At 34.2% G+C, this 26,052-nt stretch overlaps 1 protein-coding gene across 33 annotated transcripts in view; it reads right to left on the bottom strand.

Annotated features, from left to right (window-relative positions):
• MIPOL1 (mirror-image polydactyly 1) overlaps positions 1-26,052 on the bottom strand; it is a 381,371-nt gene that overhangs the window by 24,973 nt on the left and 330,346 nt on the right. For 9 of the 33 annotated variants that reach the window (XM_016926017.3, XM_054665985.2, XM_054665989.2 and 6 more), the window contains one exon: positions 5,645-7,697. The exons of 4 other annotated variants lie outside the window; for them this stretch is intronic. In XM_016926017.3, the coding sequence (XP_016781506.2) occupies positions 7,667-7,697 (31 nt within the window). In that variant the 3' untranslated portion in view covers positions 5,645-7,666. Of the gene's footprint in view, positions 1-1,013; positions 7,698-26,052 lie in introns of those variants that run through there. 20 more of the 33 variants (XM_054665977.2, XM_009427716.4, XM_054665975.2 and 17 more) reach the window with 6 other exon arrangements.

Here is a 26,052-nt window from a genome sequence, read left to right as displayed (position 1 = left end):
AAAAACTCAATTCTAACTTATAGAGATGAAAAATACAATGTCTGTGAAGAAAGAGGGCCTGGATGGGTTAACAACACATTAGACACTGCAAAAGAAAAGATTAGTAAACTTGAAGACAAAGCAATAGAAACTATCCAAAATGAAACAGAGAAAAAAACTGAAAAGAAATATAATAAAAATATGGTTAGTTAGAACGAATAAGATCTAATATTTGATAGCACAACAAGGTGACTACAGTCAATAATTTATTGTACACTTAAAAATAACTGAAAGAGTATAATTAATTGTAACAAAAAGGATAAATTCTTGAGGTGATGGATATCCCATTTACCCTGATGTGATTATTATGCACTGTATGCCTATATCAAAATATCTCATGTGCCCCATAAATATATACACCTACTATGTACACACAAAATTAAAAATTAAAAAAAAGAACGAAGCATGAACAAGTTGTAGGATAACTTTAAGTAGCCTAATATCCAGAGAATAGTAGATCCAGAGAAAGAAGAAAAGAGATAGGGAAAAATATTGGAAGAAATAATGGCTGAAATTTTCGATAAAGACTGCAAATTCATGGATCCAAGAAGTTCAGCAAACCACAGGCACAGAAACATGCAGAAATCGACACTACATATCAAAATCAAATTGGTTAAAGCAAGTGACAAAGGGAAAATCTTTAAAGCAGCTAGAGGACACATAATGTACAGAAAATAAAAATAAGAATGACAGCAGGAACAAGGCAAACCAGAAATATTAGAGCAACATCTTTAAAATACTGAAAAAAATCCACAAAACCATGTTAACCTCAAATTCTATATGCAGCAATTTTTTTTTCACAGAATGGAGGCAGAAAAAGAGTCACATTTTCAGACATACAACAGTTGAACCAACAGTTCTTCACTGGTATAGATGATAAATACTTTGGGCAAAAGGAAAATGGTAACAGGTGGATACACGGATGTATGTAAAGAAAATAAGGGCATCAGAAATCGTAAATACACGAGTAAATATCACAGTAAATATCACATACGTTCATTCTTATTTTAAAAATTTTCTTAAACATAATTGACTTTTTAAAGTTAAAAAAATTACAATTATGTGCATATGTAGAAGTAAAATGTGTGACAAATCACAAAGGTCATACGTGATGAAACAATAATTTAACAAAGTAATGTGATAGTTTAGATATCACCAGTTTATAGAATTTTTGCCCCAAAGACACCTACTGCCCACTTCCACTCCATTCCTCTTTTAGTCATGTACTCTAAGCTGTAAATTCTAAGTTCACTCCAGGTGATAGAGTGCTACACAGTCTGTTTACATTTACCTTATCATGATTGAATAATCAAATGCAACAGAAAGAGTGTTTTTAGATTTCAGCTATTGAAGCAACATTCCACGTACATATTCCAAAATGAGTAGAGGTGCTTTATGGTAGATTTGAGTCAGTCTATTATTATTATTATTATTATTATTATTATTATTATTTGAGACAGTCTCACTCTGTCACCCAGGCTGGAGTGCAATGGCGCGATCTCGGCTCACTGCAAGCTCTGCCTCCCGGGTTCACGCCATTCTCCTGTCTCAGCCTCCCAAGTAGCTGGGACTACAGGCGCCCGCCACCACGCCCGGCTAACTTCTTTTTTGTACTTTTTTTAGTAGAGACGGGGTTTCACCGTGTTAGCCAGGATGGTCTCAATCTCCTGACCTTGTGATCCGCCCGCCTCGGCCTCCCAAAATGCTGGGATTACAGGCGTGAGCCATCGCACCTGGCCTATTTTTTTAATTAAAATAATTTGATCTCACTTCTTATGTTCTTTCTAACCATATTCACTAAAAATGATATTTCTCTTCAATATTTTATTACTATAATTTTATTTTATATCTAGTTTTGAAAGATTCCTAAGGTACCTAACAAATTTGTTCATATTCACATTTATCTTTATTAAATTTGTTAAGGAAGTCAGACAGTTTGACAGTGAACTTAATCTGTTTCCTTACTGCAATATATTTTATAGTGCACATCTAGTACACTGTCTTCAGGATTGTACATTTATAAATTTGATTAAGATCGATGTATAAGAATTGCATTGAAATATGTATAGGATTTGCAATAGGGGATTTTATTTGAGTACAAAGTAAATATATATTTTAAACATTTGAGTTTGTGCATTAAAATACATCTTTGTTAATAATCAGATAGTCCAGAAATTGGTGGCTTCTAAAATACCAGCATACACCAAAACAATATTTAGAAGACAATTAGATTAAAAATTATGCATATTAAGACTTCTGCAAAGGAATATCATTGTATACATTTTAATGATTCTCAAAAATACACATTTATCATTGTCAAATACTATTTATGAAGTCCTACATTAAATAATTCAACTTTTAGAAGTTTAACTTAACTTACACTAAAACATATAATAAAAAAGAAAAGTTTTCTTTTTCTAATTTCAGTATATATGCTGCTGAAGCGAGCACAAGAAAAACTCTTCAAAAAAGATTTTTCTAGTAAAAGGATTACAAAAAATTTGGTAACTTGAGATGCTCTTCTGGAACGTATGCTGCTGGTTTAAATGTGCAAGCTCCAACTTAACAAATGTTTAAAATATTTGAGTTTTTAAAACAGTGCCAAAACAAACCACATCTTTTCTAGAGATGACATATTTAGCTAAGCACGAGCAAAATAAATCTTTCAACCATTCCATGTATTTGTTTAAAAGCCTAAGAAACCACGTGCATTTCCAATAAAACATGAACAAAACACTGAAATCACTGGAGCCTAACAGTTCACTTATAAATCATTTTTTTAAAAGGTAAATGTATCGGTGTGTGTGCATGTATATATATAAATATATATGTAAAATATGAATAGATAGGTTAGCTGTAAATACTAGTTACCAACAACACAATAAAATCAGTAAAAAATTTGGGTTCCAAACACATCATATGTGAAAAGACAAAAATATATAAGCCATGGCTATTTCATCATAGAATGCCTTATTAATCACAAGTATTTGAAAATAGAAAGTTTAAAAATAATTGTGATCTTTAAGAATAGTACATATAAAATGTTTTTCTATGAAACTATATTCAATATTAAAAGTATAAATCTTTAATATTCTAGATTTTTAATAAAATAAACTAATTATATAAATAAGCGACCTGATAAGAAGATGACTGAATTTATTTGAATAAGGAAATATACAAAGGATCAACTTTATCATTGAAAAAAATTAGCAAAATATTTTACTCCATATTTAAAATACATTAATAATTTCTAACTTATTTATAAAATTTTAAATTCTCATATATTAATAATTAATAACTTTGCTTTAACTGCTTATACCTTGCTTATAACCAATAACTTTGCTTATTACTGGTTTTAGCTCTAAATTGCTCTAGGAGATAGAGCAAGCCTTGAAGTTTAGACTACCATGCTAAAAAACTAAGCTGATAGGTTTTAGCATCAGGCCAAATTAAAAACAGTACAAAGAGACTCATGTTATGTTTTATTAGCAATGAATTGTCACAATATTCCTAATTAGTGAAGGCTGAGGCAAAGCATACTGCCACTATAATACCATAGAGAGGTGGTAATAATGTGATGCTGTTTACACATGCAGTTCACATTATTGTACTTCATTGAAAAAAATGTGTACAATCTTTTGATTATTAGGGAATTCGTATGTAGTATGTGAAAGAAATGGTACTATCACAACAGAAATTGCAAGAGTAAAATCTTTACTTTGAAATTTTTTTCTTACAGAGAGATTTAGAGACTCATAGTTGCATGGAGTGTGGTTATAAGATCTTAGTTCTAGGTCCTAGCCAGTCCTTGGCAAATTCCAAGGCTTACTGAGTCTGTTTCCTCATCTGTAGAATGAATATAATAATAATTATAATGACAGTAATACTAAAATTATCATCACCATCGTTATTATATGGGTTATATATATAATTTATTATTATTATGATTGTCGATAGGATCAAATGAAAAAACAGATGTAAAAGGACTTTGTAAATCATCAAGTGCTACAAATGTTAGTATTAGCATTTTGCCTTTCCTGTAAATTACTTATTTTTACAAGAAGAAGTGAATTCTCATGTTACTATAGGATTTAGAGTTGATGATGTGTAAAGCAAACTCAAAGCAACATTTCTCAGCAGTGTGGAATACTTCTAAAGTTGCATTATTGTTGAATACATAGCGAACCTATCTTCAGTAGGCAAGGCTATTCCTTCATACAGAAAAAATATATAAAGACCATCTGACACACTGTTGATGGACACTTTTAAGTGTAAGAAATTAATTAAGATAATATTTGGCTGTAATACTTTGCATTTGAAATTTTGTAGACAATTCATTTTCAAGAGGATGTGATATTTTTGGGAGATTACCTATACTGAACAATAGTGGATGTTAGAATTATTTTGCAAATTTAACTTTATAATATCATATTCTATAAAAGTTCCACATATTAATTATAGGAATTGGTTTTTCTAATTTGATCATTTAAGCGTAGAAAGATTTGTTTGGAAATTGTGAAATGTCTTTATACTATATTTTGTGTATTCTAAAAGACAAAATAACTCAAGAAAAGTTCATCTGCTTTCAACATTAAACCGAAAATTCAAATTTACTTGTGATTTATTTTAAGTGAGATCAGGAATGGACTACTTTGTGACAAAAATTGTTTCTCTTTACTTACCTGCACCTCCCAGATGACTTTAAAGATAATGTTTCTTCACATAGGGAGCTGTTACACGTTTCAAATAGAGCCCAGAGACAAGACTCCATGCATGACCAAATCATTACATATTTCTCTATTACAGAGTCATTGGTCTATGAGAGGATATAATTCTCTTTAGGACTATAGAGCAAATTAAATCAGTTTATTTTTAACCCCTGTTGTCCCTTATTTTCTAATTCTCATAGTTAAAAAAGTTACTTTAATGGATACAGATTTAATAAGGAAGAAATAGGGTTTGTTAGCATTATGATTCTTTTGTGACCTGACAAAGTAGCTTACATTTTCCTGTGGAGTAAAAAAAAATTGAAATGGATAATCTGCTATGGTATATGAAAGAATGGTACAATAAATTGTCCTGAATGTACTTATCCTGTAAATAGGCAATGGTAGATAATTTAGCTCAATCTTAAAGATGAATTAAAAACGTATAGACTTAGAAAAAATTTTACTTCCCTACAAAATTTTTGCTAATTAAATCTCTACTTGTCTATTTCATCCTGTTCCAGGCACAGTCATTTCCTCTTGGTCTTTCGTCTGTCTAATCTAAAAATATGAAAGTATTTTGCCTATAACTAATTACATAAAAATCTCAGTTCTATTCATAACTTCATATGACTGCTATGCTGTAACTATCTTATTTCTGGAATAAAATAAAAAGCAGGTAACCTTAACCAAATGGCAAGTTTACTTTTTTCTAAATTCTTATATTTCTACATTACAATTGTATTGAATATTATATATTAGATCCTCCTCCTCCACAATAAAAATCAAATGGCAATTAAAAAAAGATAAACAATAAGAATACTTAATAGGTTTGATGGTCTCTTTTAAGACAGAGGCATGCTAATTTTCAAGCAAAAATGACAGAGACTTATAGCTTAAGTAGAATTCAGATAATTATTCAGACCCAATATTAAAAAATACTGACAATGTGAATTTATAAGTACACATTAACAGTCTCCTCTTTTTATTGAAAACAGTTTGCATTATTTGTAGTGAAACAAAAATCATGCCTTGACGAATGTAATTTTAATATATCCATCTCTTATTAAACAAATTATACATTTAATTCTTGGCATCTATATTTAATATCTTTTATACTAACAAAGATTACATACATGTATTGAAGGAAGACTACACACTCATGTTTAAGCCTCTCTCATCAGTTAAGAAATATACCCTATATTGAAAAATGCATGTATTTGAAGTTTTGACCTAACACAGTGGATTAAAGCTTAGACAATATTTACTTTGCCGCACTTTGATTCAGAAAGGGCCATATGTGAAGATATGATCCTAACCAATTTTAACATGTTTCTATAATGATCTCTCAGTAAAAAGATTTATATTAAAGATATTGAGATATAAAATAGTTACAAAATAAGCTGTAACCTTATAGCTACCCATTGGTAAAAGTCTATAGTTAATATATTTGGATAAATAACTCAAGTCAGCAGCAAAGTGGTTAAACATTTGTGATTTGATTTTATCTCAGCTTGGAATGTGGTTGGAGTGTCCCACTTCTAACAACTGTTTGCTAAGTTAAGGCTTTAGTGTTTACACAGTGTTGAATGAAGCAGCCTGGTCACCAGATGTGATTGCTTCCCCAGACTGTCGTTTTTTTTCAATCAGATCACTGTCCTCATGGTCCCGGTTCCCACCTTCTTCCTCAGTACATCCACCAGCCTTTCCAACCTAAGTTGGGGTTGGGATGGGGGTGAGAAGGGGAAAAAAAGGGCAATTATTGTTAAGAATGTCCTGGCTGATAAAGGACAGTATTTGCCTGTGACCAAGCAGTCCTCACGGTCATGTTAAGAAACAAAGCATTACTGTGAGAGACACTGCTACAGAGTGCCAAGTATTTGAGGTTAAAAAACCCAGCAATGACACAAACTTTAACCCAGATCCTTGAATTATGTCAGCATTAGATGCCACACAAAATTTATAGGACACTTATTTCAATACATTTAGCTACTTGCATTAAGGTTGTGAATGAATCATTTACTATGCAATGACAGGATCACATATTAAATGTAGAATAAACTGATTTTACCTAAGAAAAGCACATATTTCAAAACACAAATATCAGCAATGTTTCACCTGTTACTTAGATAAGTGATTCATTGGTTGGTATACTGTGTAACTTCTATGTACTAAATTCCCATCTTTTCATAGAATCAGCTGATAAACATAAAGCCAGAAATAGTGGTTAGGTGGGAAACATTTCAAGTTACAGTAGCATGGAAATAATTTAAAAATACACAATGATTTGATACTAATAAAACCAGACTTTTTGTTCTAATTAAAAAAACACGTTTCTATTTCTGAGTAGCATAGATGCACTAGAAATTACCTACATAGACATTTTAGTCAAAGAAAATGATTTTTTTAGTTGATTAAAAACTAGTCAATTAAATTGAAAAGAGAGTCGAAAGTTCAGAAGTCCATTCTGCAGTGTTCTTAGACTACTCTATGAGCGGGAGGTCACATTCATGTAGATCAGTAAGAGATGCTTGACAAAAGATGATAGAATCAGACCATTAATTGGTTTTCTTCTTTTATTTTCTTTACTGAAAGCATAAAACCTCAACCAAAAATCTTGCTTGATGTTATACACATAGAAATCTTCCTTATAAGTAAATATCATGCCTAGCAGTTTTCATATACACAATCTTCCTCTCTCAAAGACTTTACGGTAAGCGGCACAGTCTAGTCTGCTTCACAGTTTGCCTCATTTATATGGATCCATGCATGAGGGTCCTCTGCAAATAAACACAGCACAGAGCTAGACACTAAAGGAATGAGGGTATTCTTAGTGTCATACAAGCTGGTTTAGATGATTTGGAAGTTCCACTGAGGAATGGACAAATCAACTGCATATAATGCTGAAAACTAGCTGAAGTTTATTGGATGATTTTGTATCTATCAAGAATTCTGTTAACAAAAAACAGGAAAATAAAACAAAATTATTCAGTGCATCAAAAAACTTTGCTTTAAGAACACAGTAATGATCTTAGAGTAAAAAGGCAAATCTTGTCTAAGTTTATTACTACAAACTTTTCTAAAATGCAAACTATACATAAATGTTGTATATCCACTAAAACAGTCTAGTGGTACAAATACCTGAACTAGAAGAGTCATTAGAAAATTCACTGTATTCTCAGATTAGTCTGCAATACTTGAACCTTCCCTAGTGGTTAAAAACTAGTGCTAACTTACACACTCTGAATATTATGACTCATAGGACTACATGAATCCTTTAAGGCAATGTTTAATTAACTTGAGTTGTGCAATGAGGGGAAAGAAAAATGTGAGTATGAATTATAGAACTACACTATGAAATTTTAAGTTTATTGTTAAAATCTGATAGTAACTTGAAATAACCATTAAATAGCCCCCAGCAGAAATCATTATAAGATATTAGTAGCATTGCTTTGCATATATTGTTAAAAGCCAGAAAATATTACTTGCAAACTGGCTAAATGTATCCCTTCTCCATAATATAATTTATACTACTAACTAGTGATAAAACCTTTTTCACAATATAAAAGTCAGCTCTATTTTGTCTAGTTATTATTATTGTTACTACAAATTCAGAATCAGTGGAATCCCAAATTACTGAGATGAATCTGTGTTGTGCTTCTTCTGGCTTCTCCTTTACAGACAGGCTCATCTTACTTTTGTTTCCTTTTTCTACATTAGGACATCTTTCCATTTAGAACTCTTATATCTTGTTAAGGTAAGAGATTAGGAGGAAATAGTTAAATATCATGTTTTGCAATGTCCTCATTGTATTTCAACAATTACCAGATCAACTACAATCTCAATTTATCCAGGTCGAATGATTTATGAAAACCTGATCTCAGAAATGAGAAAAATGTCAATTACTTAGTTTTGTGAAAGCTTACTGACTTCTGTAACACAATGAAGCACCTATTCCTTCCTGTAAGGAATGGAATACACCTGCCAAACATGGGCTGTGCCAACAGGAAGGTAGACGTGTGTGTCTGTTGAAGCACCTTGCAGGATTTGCCTGCAGGCTATTCTTACTGTCCAAATCAATAATGTCCTTAAAAAATTATGTAGCTCACTAAAATAGGCTCCAGCTGCTTTAAATATTACTCAGTGATATCTTCTCAACAGCTTCATGAAACAGGAAAAGGGCTAGAGCTAGGATTAGGATTTCTCCATTTTAAATATGAAGAAACTGAAGAACAGACAAGTAAACCCTTATACAAGGTTGTGAGGAGGAGGAGACAAAGTCACTAAAAATGCTGCACCTAGGGTTTGCCATTAGTATTAAAGATCTTGCCCTCTCTCAGTCAGAAGGATGAGAAGACTTTAACTATGATTTTTGTTTCTTTTATCACTATGGTTGTTGTTTTGTTGGTATTTTTAATGTTGATGCATTTTATCATCTTTTCTTTTCATTTTGCTCCCTTGATGACACTTAAATGCTCATGACTTCCAAATCTAGACCCCTTTCTCAAAATTCTCTTCTGAGTTTTAGACTCACTTATCCAACTGCCTTCAAGAAATCTCCTCTTGCTTATACAATTGGCCTATGATACTCAGTATATTTAAAACAAAACTATTTTACTTCTTATGCATGTTTCAGTATTTCTTATCTTGATTAATGTTGCCATCCATTCACTCACTCAACCTTTCAGCTAAAATATTTAAGAAAAACTTGGTATATTGTATTTTTTTCTTTACTTCAATTTGAACCTGTGAAAACTTTGTGATGAAACAACTGATGTAGACAGGGGAACACAATGAAAGGGTTTTAACTCATCTAGTAACATCATTTGCATTTTAGAAAGTTCATATTGCCAAGAATGCAGAGATGGGATGAAGGCAGGTTGGCCTGTAGGTCAGAAGACCACATAGCCTTTTATTTAAAAAATATCCTAATGAGCACAATGGTGTGAATGTACTTACTGCCATTAAACTATACACTTAAAAATGGTTAAGATGATAAATTTATGTTATGACATTTTACCCCAATTAAAAAATATGTCAGGCCAGACAAGGTGGCTCACGCCTGTAGTCCCGTCACTTTGGGAGGCTGAGACGGGCAGATCACTTGAGGCCAGGAGTTCAAGACCAGCCTGGCCAACATGGTGAGACCCTGTTTCTACTAAAAATAAAAAAATTAGCCAGGTGTGGTGGCACATGCCTGTAATCCCAGCTATTCGGGAGGCTGAGACACAAGAACTGCTTGAACCTGGGAGGCCGAGGTTTCAGTGAACTGAGATCACACCATTGCTCTCCTGCCTGGGCAACAGACCAAGACTCTGTCTAAAAAAAAATAATAAAATAACTAAAAATAAAAATAAAAAATAATCCCAGTGAGAGCTGAAGGCCTGAATTAGAGCTGTACCAATGTAGATGGAAAGAAGGAGATGCATTTGAAAGATACTTAGGATATGGGATCCAAAGCACTACATGACCTCTGAGGATAGAATGAGGTGAGGTGGATTGGGCAAGATGGCTGACTCCCAGGATTCTGGTTTTGGTGGCTATGTAGATAGTGATGCCCTAATCAAGATAATGGAGAGGAAGAACAGTAGATTTTCGCTTGGGAGTATGTGTGTGGGGGGAATATGTGTGTAAGTTAAGTCTTATACATTTGTGGTATCAGTAGGACATAAAAGTGGGGATGTTAAGCAGACACTTGTATATAAGAGTCTGTGTTAAAGAGAGAATATTAGGTCTATTTCAGTTCAATCAACAAGTATTTGTTGGGCAATTCCTATGTGCCAGGCATTGTGCTGGGCTTTGATTATTCAAAGAACAGCACATAGTCCTTACTCATAAGAAGCAGTAAGATGGGAAAGTAGATCTTTATATGGATAACTCCAGTAAGTTATTGATAAATGTTATAACATAAACACAGGTATTAACAGAACCTACCTTGGGTACGGAAGGAGAGGAAAGGTCTGTAAAGGCTTCCTGATGATGCCTAAGTGTTGAAGGATGAGAAGGAAAGAGTTACCTCAAGAAAGGTGGGAATGGAGACAGGGCATGGATGTGCATTCCAGGCAGAGGAAATAACACACAGGTATAAAAAGTTTGATGTGTTTCAAGTACTGCCAGTAGTATAGTTGCTCAGAACAACAAAATAAGAGGTTAAAGATGGCAGGAAATGGGGCTAGACAGGTAGGCCATACTACATTTTACTTTCGGTTGCAACTGAAGCCAGAGGAGGGGATGGAAATGTTTAGAGAGAGAAGAAATAAAAAAGGAGAAGAGAGGGAGGAAGAGGATAGAACCAAAATGACAACAAATATATAAAGAAAAGAAATTTTAAAAATAAATTGAGAAAGAATGGTCAAAGAAGTAAAAGATGAACCAAGAGTAGAACAGTCACAGAATCCAGAGATGAGAACTCCAAGAAGGGAGTGATCATCAGAGTTAAGTAGGTGCTTAAACAAGATTAAAGTGAAATGTCCATTTGATTTGGCAGGAAGTGATAACCTTTTTTGAGTGCAATTGTAATGGTATGATAAAAGTGAGAAAAAGCATGAATGGAATGTGAAAAAGTGAAAACTAAGTATAGGCTGCTTTATAAGAGCTTGGTTAGGATGTAAAGAGAATTGTAGTTACAAGGGGACGTATGGCTGAAGAAGTCTTGTAAGAAATGGAAAACATGTGAATGTGTTGATAGACTATGGGAAAGGAGTCTAAAGAAACAGAAACATGCTAAGGTATAAGGGAGGAAGGAAATGCTTTTTAAAATGGGCTTCTGAGGAATGGATCATAAGCATAACTTGTAGGATTATCCTTGAAACTACGACTGGTTAACTTTTCTTGCAGACTAAAAGAACGGAGGTAGAAAGAATATATCTGTGGATAATTCTGTAGGTGTGGAGGAAGGAAATGACTGATCTCATACGCGCTAGATTCAATTTTCCTCATGGAATAGAAAGGTAAGGTCTCTGCTGAAAGCATAGAGTGAGGAAAAAGGCTGAAAAAGAATAGTGAGGGTTTAATAGGACAAGAAAGGGAGGTGACCAGGGATTTGAAAAAGGATTTTTAGGTGGTATTGATGATCTAGCTAAAGCTAGACACTACAGTCTTGTAGAAGACATAAACCATCATAGTGGTATAATTTTTTCCCCCATCAGCTCTATACTTTGGGGGTAGGTTTGCGGAAAGCAAGTTATAGAAGTAACTCAGAGTTTATGACTTACAGGGCAGTAGAGTGAAAAAGACGAGGACATAAGGAAACTGTCTTAGGGAGAAAGTGATTAAACCCAGACTCCAGACTGAGGGGAGAAGAAAGCAAGTCAACAAAGGGCTGTTACTCTACGGGGAGAATGGAAGGAGCAAGGGACTGGATATTTTGATTTGTGTTGAGGCTAAAAAGCAAGAAGAGTTGGAATAAGACTGTGATTTCTGTCAGAGAGGCAATTTTGACCTTAGGATTTCAGATGTAGAAAAGTTCTGAGTGACAAGAAGATCCAGAGTGAGTAGCTGAAGTGAAAAGGTAAAGGTCATTAACATTCAGGAGGCAAATGAATAATGCAGGTTATTGACATAGATATTGAAGTTTGTCAGCATGAATGCAGAAGCTGGAGTAGAGAGGAAGACACTGAATGAGATGCCTGAAACTCATATTAAATAAGCATTGATCAGGAGATCAGAAGCAATTACTGAACAAGAGGGATAGAGAATGATAGAGATGGATGATGAAAACCTCAAAGAAGGGGTTTTACATGGATGCAGAAGGTACGAAAGTACTAAAAGGGAACCAGAGCTTTCCTTCCTATTACATGGGGTAAGGGAGAAAGGCTGGTGTCTAGTGGGCTACTGGGAAAAAAGTGTTCTTGGTAAATTCAAGTTTCAGGTAAAATGTGAGTGTGACACATTCAGTGCAGAAGTTGTGGATAGACACAAGTAGAAACAATGGAAAGAAGGTTCATGAAGACTGATTAAAAGGAGCTGAGGTGTAAGGACAAAGGCAGAAGGAGGGAAAGATGGGGAGGGGAGGAAGCACAGAAATGTAAGGAAGAGGACAGGCAATTGATCGGCTTACCCATTCCTCCATGCAGAAGCTGTAACTAATGAAATAAACTTCTTGCTCAGTTTTAGCCACAACCGAAAGATACATATACAGACTATAATGCACACAGATACATATAAAAATGTACATACACAGACATATTTATGAATATATACAGACACTACGATATAAATATGAACACACACAAATATGCTCACAAAAGTACATGTAAGACATCAGGGAATATAAAAAAATGAAATTGATAAGAGAAAAGTAAGAAGACTTTGTATCTGAAAAAGACTGAAGAATGAATTCATAAGTGAAAAGGTGAAGGTAGAAGTAGATGGGAAAATGGGTTGAAAAGTCATATAGAAAGTGAAAACAAGAACTGTTAGAAAGTGGTAAGAATGGTGTATTAGTCTGTTCTCACACTGCTATAAAGAGCTGCCCAAGACTGGGTAATTTATAAAGGAAGAAGGTTGAAATGATTCACAGTTCAGCCTGGCTGGGGAGGCCTCAGGAAACTTACAATCATAAGGGAAGGGGAAGCAAATATGTCCTTCTTCACATGGCAGCAGCAAGGAGAAGTGTAAAGCAAAAGGGGGAAAAGCCCCCTCTAAAACCATCTGATCTCATGAGAACAGGAAGGGGGAAACTGCTCCCATGATTCAATTATCTCCATCTGGTCCCTCTGATGAGACATGGGGATTATGGGAACTACAATTCAATATGAGATTTGGGTGGGGACACAGCCAAATCACATCAAATGGGGAGCTGAATAATAACTATATAGTCAGAGAATTATTCCTTATTTTCATAGAGAGCCTCATTGGCTCTTCTACCTATCTGCCTACACCTACCCTTTAAATCATTACCCTACTTGATTTCCTTTATGAGGTGTTGTCAAAATGTTAAGAAAATTGTTGTATCTTTACTGTGTTTTACTTTTTTTGAGGCTAACACTTCCAGTCCTCGAAGGGCTTTGTATAGGTTAATAAATTGCTCACCATTATTGGTTACTCTCTCGGCATGTCTAGTGTTTTTAAAAACATAGAGTCCTATACAACAATCCAGTATGGTCATTACAAAGGGAAATGGAACTTATATCTCTCTCAGTCTGGGAATTTACTTCTGTCTTAATGCTGCCATGTTTCACTATGGGCTTAGACTGAGCGTTGGGGCAAAAGGCTCACCCACTAATACCTGGGCCTGCTTTGCCAGCAAAACCAAGGCAAACTTCTCTTTTTTTGACATCTACAATTAATATTTCCATATCAGAATAAATCACCCAAAAGTCAGTAGCTTAAAACAACTCTATTTTATTTAATCATGTCAATTTGGGCTTGGCTCAGCTGGGCAGTTCTTTTTTTTTTTTTTTTTTTTTTTTTTGGACGGAGTCTCCCTCTGTCACCCAGGCTGGAGTGCAGTGGCACGATCTCGGCTCACTGCAAGCTCTGCCTCCTGGGTTCACGCCATTCTCCTGCCTCAGCCTCCCGAGTAGCTGGGACTACAGGCGCCCACCACCACGCCCGGCTAATTTTTTGTATTTTTAGTAGAGACGGGGTTTCACCATGTTAGCCAGGACAGTCTCGATCTCCTGACCTCGTGATCCGCCTGCCTTGGCCTCCCAAAGTGCTGGGATTACAGGTGTGAGCCACCGCGTCAGCTGGGCAGTTCTATAAGCCTTGCCTGGAATCACTCAAGTAGCTGTAGTCCACTGGGGCTGGGTGGCATGTGCTAACAGTTGGTCCTGCCTTGTGGCTAGGACTCTCTCTTGATGTGAGATCTCACTCTCAAGTAAGCTGGCCCGGATTTATTCACATGGTCAGCACAAGTCAGCAAGAGGGCAATGCCAGAATCAGTGAGGCCTCCTGAGACCTTGTTCAGAAGTTGTACAACATCCCTTGCTTTCTTTTGTTGGTTAAAGTGAATCGCAGCCAGCCCAGATTCAAAGGGTGGAGCACGAGCAGCTCAAAAAAATTTGTGGCCATTTTTTATCCCACTACAGTATTGATCCTAAATTTAAGATTTTTACATTTATCCCTGTCAGATTTCATCTTAGTAAATATAGCTCATTTTCCCCAGCAATTCATATCTTTTGGCATCCTGAATTTGCTATCACTTTTTTTTTGTTCTTTTGAGAAGTCTACTCTTTATGTTTTTACCTTAGGTCTTCAGAAAAATGTTGACTGGGAAAGAACCAAAGATAAAGTATAGAGAAAAGCTCTTACAGGCAATTTTACAGAGTATAATATGTATTCTTTTTCAATTAGCTATAAATTCTCAGAACTGTGCAATCATTTCTTGATCTTTTCCAGAAAGTTATTATGAGACAGTTTGTGAAATGACTCCTGAAATCAAGACGTATTAAAGTTCATTATTCTTCCTTACCTACTAGCTATAGAGGTTAATTCCTGAAATGTAGCTAGACCTGCAAGGCTCATTATATGGCAACTAGGACTGGTTTGGGTGTCAGAGCATACTAAGTCCTTAGTGAGTAGATCACTGAGTTATTAGGTCAGTCTGCAACTAAAGAAGCTGGACCAGCTACAGGGTATCATCCAGAAGCACTTATATCTATTTCAATTAGAGTATTAGAGGGCTTAATTAGGGCTTTTACAGATATCCAAAAAAGCCTAATAACCTAATTTCATGATCTGTGACACAGAAGCAGAAGTTTCTAGACTGTTATGATACTTGGCAAATATGGTGTGTTTGCAGACCATTTCTTGTTGAAGTTGATATTATGCCTTGTATGGCTCACAGCATAGAGCATTTACTTTATTTTTAAATTTAATTTTAATGAGTGGTCTTTCAACATTCAATATATATTCACTGGAAAGCTATATTGAAGAGTCCATGAGTCACTTTTATCAAAGCCAAATCGTGAATTCCAAAATACTACCAACCTAACAATGCTGTGTTTGGTATCATGCATTTTGCCTTATTAAAAATACATATTTTTTTGAACACGTTCACTATTAAATGGATAGGAACTTAAAAATTGATCTTGTTTTACACAATTTTGAGACTAAAACATTCGTAATCTTATTAATAGAAAACTCAAATTTAATAATGGGTTGTGACTGATTCGGCTGTGGGCATAATTTATTTACCTAGAATTGGACATTACAATAATAATAAAGTCAGATTTCAGCTATCATTATACTACAGAAAATGCAAAAAAAATTGACACTAGCAGGGATGTAGAAAGCCAAAGTAACTATCAACTATGACTTATATCATACATATAAGTGTCTTCCTTGACAAAGGATAGTGTTAAAAATCTTAGCCTAGCTAAGGTGTCATTGAAAGTTTACATGGATATCATACTTAGAATCAAGCATTCTTCTCTTTGTTAATCTTCATATCAAGATCTTTGAGATTAAGTAGAAACCAAAGAATGCATTTTAAAAGGCCCTCTTACTACCTACTTCATCCACCGTGTTCAGGTATCTCCAATATCTTGTGATAGTCATGAGATTTGAGAATTTTCATCAGTACTAAAATGTTGCTAAATTTAGAGCTTTATGTAAGTTTAAGCAGAGTAGATACCTAGGTTTTGTTTAGATACATTTCAGTAAAAAAGCCAACTTTCAGCAAAAGCATTGATTGCATTATCAGTCTAGTTTTTGACCTAAAAATGATGACTCCCAATTCAATACTTATGTACACATTGTTTCCACTACCAACCCCCACTATCCCAAACACAAGGGGACACTCAGGAAATGAAGCTTAGAAAATTATTGTGTTCTTAAAATGATTTGGGGCCACATTTTCTTCTTTTACACCTGATATCAAATAGTCAAAGTAACAATTGTTTGGGCTAGTCATGGGACAGAACTATGAAAGTGGAAAGTTTGTCTTTATTTCTCAAAGAGCAAAGTCTAAAATAATTTGGTAATAATAATTAAAATGGAGTTCCAATAGTAATAGAGAATTCTAGAGAGAGCGAGAGAAAACTCAAAACAAAAACTCAATGCTTAGCAGAAATGTACCCGAATGATACTTCACTCATTTCCCATCAAGAATCTAAGTATCCTCATATTCTCCTCCTAATGATGCTTAGCACTTGCCCTGAACTTTATGATGATGTTATGTGATTCACAAAAAGGCATATCTATAATTTATTACAGTACAAAGCTTAAACTCAAATACGGGAATATCTGATGGAGAAATTTCAGGTGGCAATTGATAGATATCAAAATAGATGTATTTTGGGATTCACATTTTTCTCTTAAACGACTCCTGGGATGTGACTATCATCTCTGTCTGCATATAAGATTGTCCCTTACACGTCCCTCTTATTGTCAACTGGTATCATTGGCTGGATATACACGTATCTTAGAAAAGGGAGAAAAGCAAGAAAAACTTTGGAGATACAGCCAACAATATTTAGCGTTAAAGCCTCATTACTAATCAGGTATGAATTAGTTTGTTGATTTCTCCTATAACTTCAAAATTAATCAAATCTAATTCAGCCCTTTCCCCCAAACTATTTCGCTATGTAAAAAGTTATCAGCCAGGTATGGTGGTGCATGCCTGTGGTCCCAGATACTAGGAAGGCCGAGGTTGGAGGATTGCTTGAGCCCAAGAGATTGAGGCTACAGTCAGCTGAGACTGTCCCACTCACTGCACTCCAGCCTGGGTAACAGAGCAAGACCCTGTCTCCAAAAGAAAAGAAAGGGACAATAAAGGAAAGGAAAAAGAAATTGAAAAAAGATAAAGAATTACTGGAATAAAGGATACAAAGGAATAATGTAGATAAATTAATTTAGCTCCTAAGATATGTAATTATACAAAGCACTGTCATTCATTCATTTATGCATATTTCTTAGGTAATTATTTTGTGAATAGCACCTTCTAAACACTTGTTCTACACAGCCTTTTAGGTGTTTCTACTGTAGATATATATCATATGAAGTCTTTTTACAAAATTCTCTGTAGGGATGGATTATAAAAGGAGTTTTCATCCATAGCAAGTTATAATATAGGGAGTTTCACGTTATACCTTTTTCAAGTGGCTGAAAGGTTTTAAATACTGTGAACGGGAGAGTGTGTTACATAGGAAAACAGTGAGAAAGTGAGAATAAGCTGTACTCAGATCTCACAATTCCTGGGTCATTTTATTTACCATGCTGCATTAAGCTTGTCTTTTAGATTTACTTTAACATTAAGAAGTTACTTCACGCCTTGAAATTCAGCAAGAAACTTGGATTTATTGTTGAGATTAAATAGAACACAGAAAAAACTTGATATGTGTATATTCAACTGTGCTTAGATTAGATATACGGCATTCCTTTTTCAATGTCATTAATATCAGAAGTAGACAAGGCACCAAAAAATTACCTATATTTTAAACATTGACTACTATCTTTTAGGTAACCTTGAAAAATGAAGCTCACCAATCAATCATATCAATTAATACCTACTTAGGTGAATAATAAACATAAACGTTGGATATAAAAATTAAAATATGTGAAACTTTGTTTTATTTACTTTTATTTCACCTCTTTTAAAAATGAGAACATAGAGAATAATTAAAGCAATATTTCCTTTATAGTATCACTAAAGTAATTTTATTTCAAGTTTTGGATTTTAAAATACTACCTTTGGTATAATTTTACTCAAGGCTTAATTAAGACTTTGTAAGTTAGATATCTAGATTAAAATACTACCTTTGGTATAATTTTACCCAAGGCTTAATTAAGGCTTTGTAAGTTGGATATCTAGATTGTCCTCTGGATTCCAGTTGGAACATGGCAGCACTAAGTGTATTAGATGATACTATTAGGAAAGTACATAACAGAAGATAATGGAGTTATTTTGCTTAATCCCCTAACAACATTAGAAAGTGATTGAGATAATAGAATAAATTAAGATTAAGTTACAATTTTATTGGGCTCCTTCACTTTGTCTCTCAGGGGATATTTAAATCATATGTAACATTCCCAAGAAAACTCAATTCCAATAACAAGCCCATGAGGCTCCATAAGGGTAGGGACAATGTGTTTACCACTGTATATTTGGTAACTAGCCCAACAGGCTCTCAAAAATCAATAGAATATTGCTTATGAATAAATATCACACACATATGTTGGGAATAAGAAGTACATTTACATTTTCTATTCTAAAGTAATGGGTTGAAATTTTGCTGCTGACCTCCTAAAAGTAGGTTTCAAGAATAAAAGAAAGTCAATTAATTAATGTGAAGATTTGTAGTATATATTTTGTCAATAACCTTTGCAGAAGAACATTAAATGATAGAGCAGTTATCTAAAAAGAACAGATTTCTCTCACTTTAAATCGAAGGAGTTTGGGAGACTTGGTGAGAAATATGTTAGATAAAATTTCACCCTAAGTAATAACTAAGTAAAGGTTAGCCTTTCTGTATCAGGAGGAATTTATTTAATGTGATAACAATGAATCACTGCTTCTGGAAAACCAGAATTTCAGATCATCATCTTCTTCTTCTTCTTCTTTTTCTTCCTTTTTTTTTCTTTTTTTTTTTTTTGAGATGGAGTCTCGCCAGGATGGAGTGCAGTGGCATGATCTCGGCTCACTGCAATCTCCACCTCCTGGGTTCAAGCACCTCTCCTGCCTCAGCCTCCCAAGTAGCTGAGATTAAGGGACGTGCCATCATACCCAGCTAATTTTTTGTACTTTAGTAGAGATGGAGTTTCACCATGTTGGTCAGGCTGGTCTCAGCTCTTCTTTTGATTTCATAATTTGTCAGAAGAAAAAAGAAGCTTACAAAGGAATGAAGTTGCCTTGAATGTGGACTGCTTATGCATCTTCTATGGAAGAAGCATCGGAGTCAAAAATAAGCAGGCATGTGACAGAATGTAGGAAAAAACAAATTCAATGTCAACCATTTCAATGATCCCATTTAAAATTATTTGATTTCTAAGAATTGTAATGGGATACATCAGTGGTATTTTTTAAAAAGGATGTAGATTAGTGGGAAAGTCCCTCTTTTTGCCTTATTCTGGTGTTTGTGTTTTACTCCTACTCCCCATATGAGCATTTGCTTAAGTTACAACTGAAGGCTTATAGAGTATCTTGATTTCTTTTAGCCAGAAATGGAGTTTGTTGGTTACATCACTGTCTCATCTAAAACATCACAGTTTCACTATTTTTAGAGTGTCTTTTGTTAAAAATTAAGAGTGATAAGTTGTTTCCTTCTTAAATATTGTTTTGAAAACTGCTCAATTATACTGTCCTCATAGGCTTTTTCTTATGGGGAATCAATCCTTGGTTTCAAGATAAGGATATAATAAATAGAAATCTGAAGTATAATTTCATTCATGGTATTACTGGACTTTCAGACAGTCACTGCTTCTTTCTGGCAGTTTAAAACTGCATGTTATTGGGCTTAGACATTGTATAAAGTCCTAATCTTTTTACATAAATAAGAGTGATTCATTTTTCTAAAACATCAAATTTAGTTGTTATATAACCATGAAAAGGCAGATTGCTCTGAAATTGTTATGATGCATACTCATCATAGACTATAGTTTATTTAATTAGTATATCACAACATAGAATATAGAAAATGTTATAAAGCCTATAACACATATGCTTATATTTTCATTTATCACAAAATAGTGTACAAACATAAACACTTTTTTGTATTTTATAGACAAGGAATTCTGAATGCAGAGAAAGACTGAAGAATTAAGAGGTTACTCAGAACCATCCTACTCTATGAAATAATAAATGAATAAGAAAAAACATATTAATATGTTACTAGCATGATACATATACATAAGCTAATAAGCAAATATTTACAGCAACTACTCACATTATCTAGGTGATTTACTCAAAATAGGTATTTCTACCAAAGTTCAGTAACAAAACACATACCAAAAGAGGTAGCTACTGCATACTGCCCACACCTAAACTAATCTAAGGAAAAATAACAAATTACCATGTTCACATGTCGTGTTTTGTAGAGTTTCTGAAAATCCTTGAGGATTTTACCAGGAGACAGGTTTGAGACTATTCTCTTAGTAAGACTGTAAGACTGACTTTCATTTTTTTTTCCTGATTCCTGATTTTCATATGCCACTTGCAAATGTAATTTTCATTCTTTAATATCCATTCACTTCACAGTTAATACTTCTCAAGCACCATAGATGACTTGAAATTAAATCACATACATCTTTCCTTTATGTGTTAAAGTGTTAGTATTAAGGATTAATGGGCTTTATTCTCAGTACCTAGATTACTCTTTGGTAGTAAGTTAGTAACATAGGAACACATTAACTCTTTCAAACTGACAGGACACTAGTAAACTATATCAGGGACTGAGTTACAATGATCTTAAGTGTGAATTACACTTATGTTCAAATTTATTTACTGTGAGTGATCACAGAGATGGACTTTTCATGTGATTTCCTTTAGACTTACAGTATATTTGTACTGTTAACAATTTATATAGATCTATATATTCTAGAAAACATCTGGAAATTGGCAGCAAACAATTAAGGCCTCATTTATTTATAATGATTATGATTTAGAGAGTTATGAAAGACACTTTGTCAATTTACTCAGAAATGCGTAAGTAATACATAGTCACCCTCCATCCCTTAATGCCTCTTCCTCTCCTTTTGAACAGATGGGTAATGTACGGCGGGCATGGGAGGTGGAAAGGACACAAGGACTGGCCCACCACCTTCTCTGTCCACCAAGATGACAGCTTATAGAGCAGAGGAGGCATATAGGTCCCCTTCTCTCCCCTCAATGTACCATATAGTCACCTACAGCACCAGCTCTGTAAGGCCAATGAAAATTATTGTTTCATCTTAATTAGTAGAACAATTCTCATCTGTGTGCTAAGAGAATAGCCACAAACCTGTCTTCTGACAAAATCCTCAAGGATTTTCAGAAACTCTACACAACATGACATGTAAAAGTTGTAATTTGTTATTTTTCCTTAGATCAGTTTAGGTTTGGGCGACACGCAGTTATCTGCCTCTTCTGGTATGTGTTTTGTTTCCCAACTTTGGTAGAAATACCTATTTTGAGTAAATCACCTAGATAATATGAATGAATAGTTGCCGTAAATATTTGCTTATTAGCTTATATGTATATATCATGCTAGTAATATATTAATATATTTTTTTCTTGTTCATTTATTATTTCATAGAATAGGATGGTACTAAGCAACCTTTTAGTTGTTCAGTGCAGGTAATACAGAGAGAAGGAAGGCTTCAAGGAAATTGAACTTGGTCCTGTAGAATGGGTGGGATACAAATAAGCAAAGAGGAAAGAAAAGAGGGTAACGTAGAGGAAAAAAGCAGCATAGATGAAGCACAGGTACAAGGGCGAATATAATCTATGAGAGGAACTGCATAGAGGTCAGTCTGGCAGGAACAAAGAGAGGCAAATAAGCAAAGATTTACAACTATTCATTGTCCATCCTTCATCATGTGCCTTCTTAAACAAAATAATTAGTATAATTCTTTCTGGCTGGGCGCGGTGGTTCACGCCTGTAATCCCAGCACTTTGTGGGGCCGAGGTGGGTGGATCACATGAGGTCAGGAGTTTGAGGCCAGCCTGGCCAACATGGTGAAACCCCATCTCTACTAAAAATACAAAAATTAGCCAGGCGCGGGGGCGGGCACCTGTAATCTCAGCTACTCGGGGGGCTGAGGCAGGAGAATTGCTTGAACTCGGGAGGCGGAGGTTGCAGTGAGCCGGGATCATGCCACTGTACTCCAGCCTAGGTGACAGAGTGAGACTCCATCTTAAAAAAAAAAAAAATCCTTTCTACATGCAGCCTCCAGCTGCTTATATCTGGACTTTAAAATATTCACACATCAGGCTACTTCTGATAATTCTCAATCTGAATGACATCACTTCAGAAAGTGATCTGCTGTTTGCCCAGTAGAGGAGTTACATATTATTGCCTTCTGAAGGATGATACCTCAAACTGCAGCCTTGACATCTGGCCTATCTTTGAACGGCTTGAGATACAGCTCTTATGAATAATCTTTATCATTCAGAATAACTTTGGACATTCTGACTTTTAGCACTAAACTCCATGGAAAGAGTTTAATTATTTGGGAAATGGGGTTATACAATCTAAATTGCTATCATTCCAAAGAAATTCTCATGGGTATTTCTATTATTCCCAGAGAAGAATCCTTACAAGCCCTTCCTTTCTTTTCCTTGTCAGTTTCTAGAAGCCAATTTTGATGAGTTTTATATCTGCCATCTGGCCGTACTTTTCTCAAACTCAACTTAATATTTTTTCTCATAAGTTTATAAGTTAGGGTTACACAAAAGAAAATGAAATTAGTTCTTAGTATTGAAATAAAGACGTTCTATTAATGGCACTGTGTTTTTCCTATCTCTTATGCAGAGAACGTTAAGATGCTGAATTCTTTACCCTTCACATCTAGTTGGTCATTAAATCACATTTTGTCGATAATGTTTCTGATATGAATTTCTTCCTCCCATTCTCACTGCTACCAACCTACATCAGTACATTGTTTGTCTATCTTAAAATACTATACTATCATGACGGCTTCTTAGCTGGTACTCTTACCTCTAACACCAACCTGATTTAATTAATCTTCCAATGCTAAGTGAGAGATTGATGCTCCTAAAATGCTATTTTCATCAAGTAATCACCACTGCTTTAAAAACTCTGCAATGGCTTCTTATTTCCTATCACAGGAAATCTAAATGTCTTTGCATACTTTTGAAGGCTCTCAGTAATTCAGACTAGTCTTGCTTATCTGATCTCATGCTCCAGGAGCCTCCGCTCCTGCCAGGGTGACCTCTCTGCAGCTCCTCTCATAGATTATATTTACTCTTGTACCTGTGCTTCATCTCTGCTACTTCTCTCCTCTGTATTACCCTCTCTTCTTTCCCCTATGCTAATTCATATCCCACCCATTCTACAGGGCCAAGTTAAATTTCCTTGAAGCCTTCCTTGTCGCCGTATTACCTGTACTGAACAACTAAGAGGTTACTTAGTGCCATCCTACTCTATGAAATAATAAATGAACAAAGAAAATTATGGTAATATATTACTAGCATTATATATATACATACATATACACAAATTACAAGATACTTCTAATTTGTAATACTGGTAATACTGTAATACTGGTAGATACTTTTAAACTTAATTCTATTTGCAGGCACTTGAACCCTCTCCAAATATTTAGGTACAAGTATGTTTACTGCAGCAGTATTAGGAAACAACTCAAAACCAGTGATATAAAATTCTCGTGGGCAAAGGAGGTATGAAATGCTTTTAATGTATCCAACCAGTAGTGCTAAATACATGACACAATTTTTTTGATTTAGCTGTTTTTATATCTTGTAATAACAGTAACAGAGATGAAAATAAAATCAATTTTGTTGCTTTTTTCTTACACTAGTCGACATTTTCCACTAAAATCCTACATCTTTCCAAAAAGTGATAAAATGTTTTAAATTCCATCCAGTAAGTAGTCAGACTAACAAGACATTTTTTCTATTAATGCTTACAATGAAATGGCAAGAAGAGGTGTTGCCAACTGTAAAAAGCAAGTTGAAAGAGTTATTCATACTTGTCACCTTTTTGCCAAAAACTTCCCACAGGCATAGTACTTCGAATGCTATGTTCCTATACCCGAAGATTTAAATCACTCACATTAATTGGTCAAAAACTCTGGTCCACTATTTTGACATGCTTACTGAGGACAGAGGATGACTGACTATTCTCAAGGAAGTTACTAACTACTGTCCAAACCTTCTCTCTCAGTCTGCGCAAACTATAGCAGTGAAGCTCTTTGATGGGACACACACTGCCTTTTTCAGCTTCACATCATTCTTTTCTATTAGGTACCAGTGTTTTTGAAAGTTATAAAAAAAGCATATTTAAAAAGTACAGAAATTTTGAATAGTTTCTCAGTATTTGTACCATAAGTAAATCCAAATTAAATTCTAGCTATTACTCTATATCTTTACGGCTTTTGCAACTTAGATCACTCTTAGAGAATATTATGATAATACACTTTATAATTAGATGGCAAGATGAAATGTTATCTTTCTGCTATAAAAAAGTACTATACTTCTCTCTTTTCCATATACTTAAAGGGAGTTAAAAATACACAGTTCCTCAAGGATATCTCTATAAATAGCCTAATTGCTTTTCTAACTGATAGAAACTTTTTCTAACAATTCTAAATATTCTTTAACTCAAGAATTCCATTTGCACAGATATGTGCAAATATCTAGCTTTAAGTATTTTCACTGCAGTGGTATTTGAAAATAACAATTAAATTATAGTACAATCATATAATAGACTTAAAGCCATTTAAATTGTTTATTCTTCACATGTAAAAGATTATATATAATAACATAGGAAGTTTTTCATAATATGCTAAGTGAAACAATCAGGTCATAATATTATATGTATTGTATGAAAACATTTTGTAAAAATGTCAAGTTGCTTAGCTATATTTTAAACTTTTTCTAAAATGAATGTGTATTACTTTAGTAATTTGTAAAAATACGTATGATGGATGAAAAAAGCATTTTCTGATTGGCCAATCAAAAAGATATTAATATTTCTTTTGATCACGATAAACACTTGTATATAACTGCTAAAGTGAACATGAGGGTATTTAAAAGGTTAAAAAATGCAATCTTTTTTTTTCATCCTATTCTCATTTATTTTTTGCTGAACTCTCCAAGGGTTTTAGGATCTTATGAGCCTGACAGAGAATTAAGCCCAAAAACTACATGTAGCTGTGTTGCTACAGAGTTTATACTAAATATATATATTAGGCAGGTTTTATAGTTTTACTTCTTCATACCTAGACATAAATTAAGGGGACATGTGGTATACAAAGATGTTATTTTATTGTTCTTTTCTAACATCATAAGTCAAGGCCCTACAATTTTTATAATTAAGCATTTACAATATTTGAATGAAAAGAAGCAGAGTTCTTTATACAGTTAAGACTATCTCAGAGGCTTTCCTTTAATCTCTCACATCCAAATGAACCCAATCTAGAATCTAAGGGTTCAAACCTCTCACTGTGTTTTGATCCTGTTTGTTCTATCCTTGAAGGATATTTGCATTGGAAGAGATGATTTATGACTGAAGAACTATGACAGCTTATTTGCTAAGATAAACAAATCTGAATTAGTATTAAGTTATAAAAACTATTACCTACTGGGCTTCTAATTAATAAAAATAACTCTTTTAAATGGAAAAAAATAACACAACAGCTAAGTTTACAAACAGTTCTAATGCTTTCTCTAGGTAATCGT

This window comes from Pan troglodytes, chromosome 15, assembly GCF_028858775.2.
Source record: "Pan troglodytes isolate AG18354 chromosome 15, NHGRI_mPanTro3-v2.0_pri, whole genome shotgun sequence".
Taxonomy (NCBI): domain Eukaryota; kingdom Metazoa; phylum Chordata; class Mammalia; order Primates; family Hominidae; genus Pan; species Pan troglodytes.
Note: the sequence above shows the minus strand (reverse complement) of the source record. Positions and strands in the feature narration are given on the sequence as shown.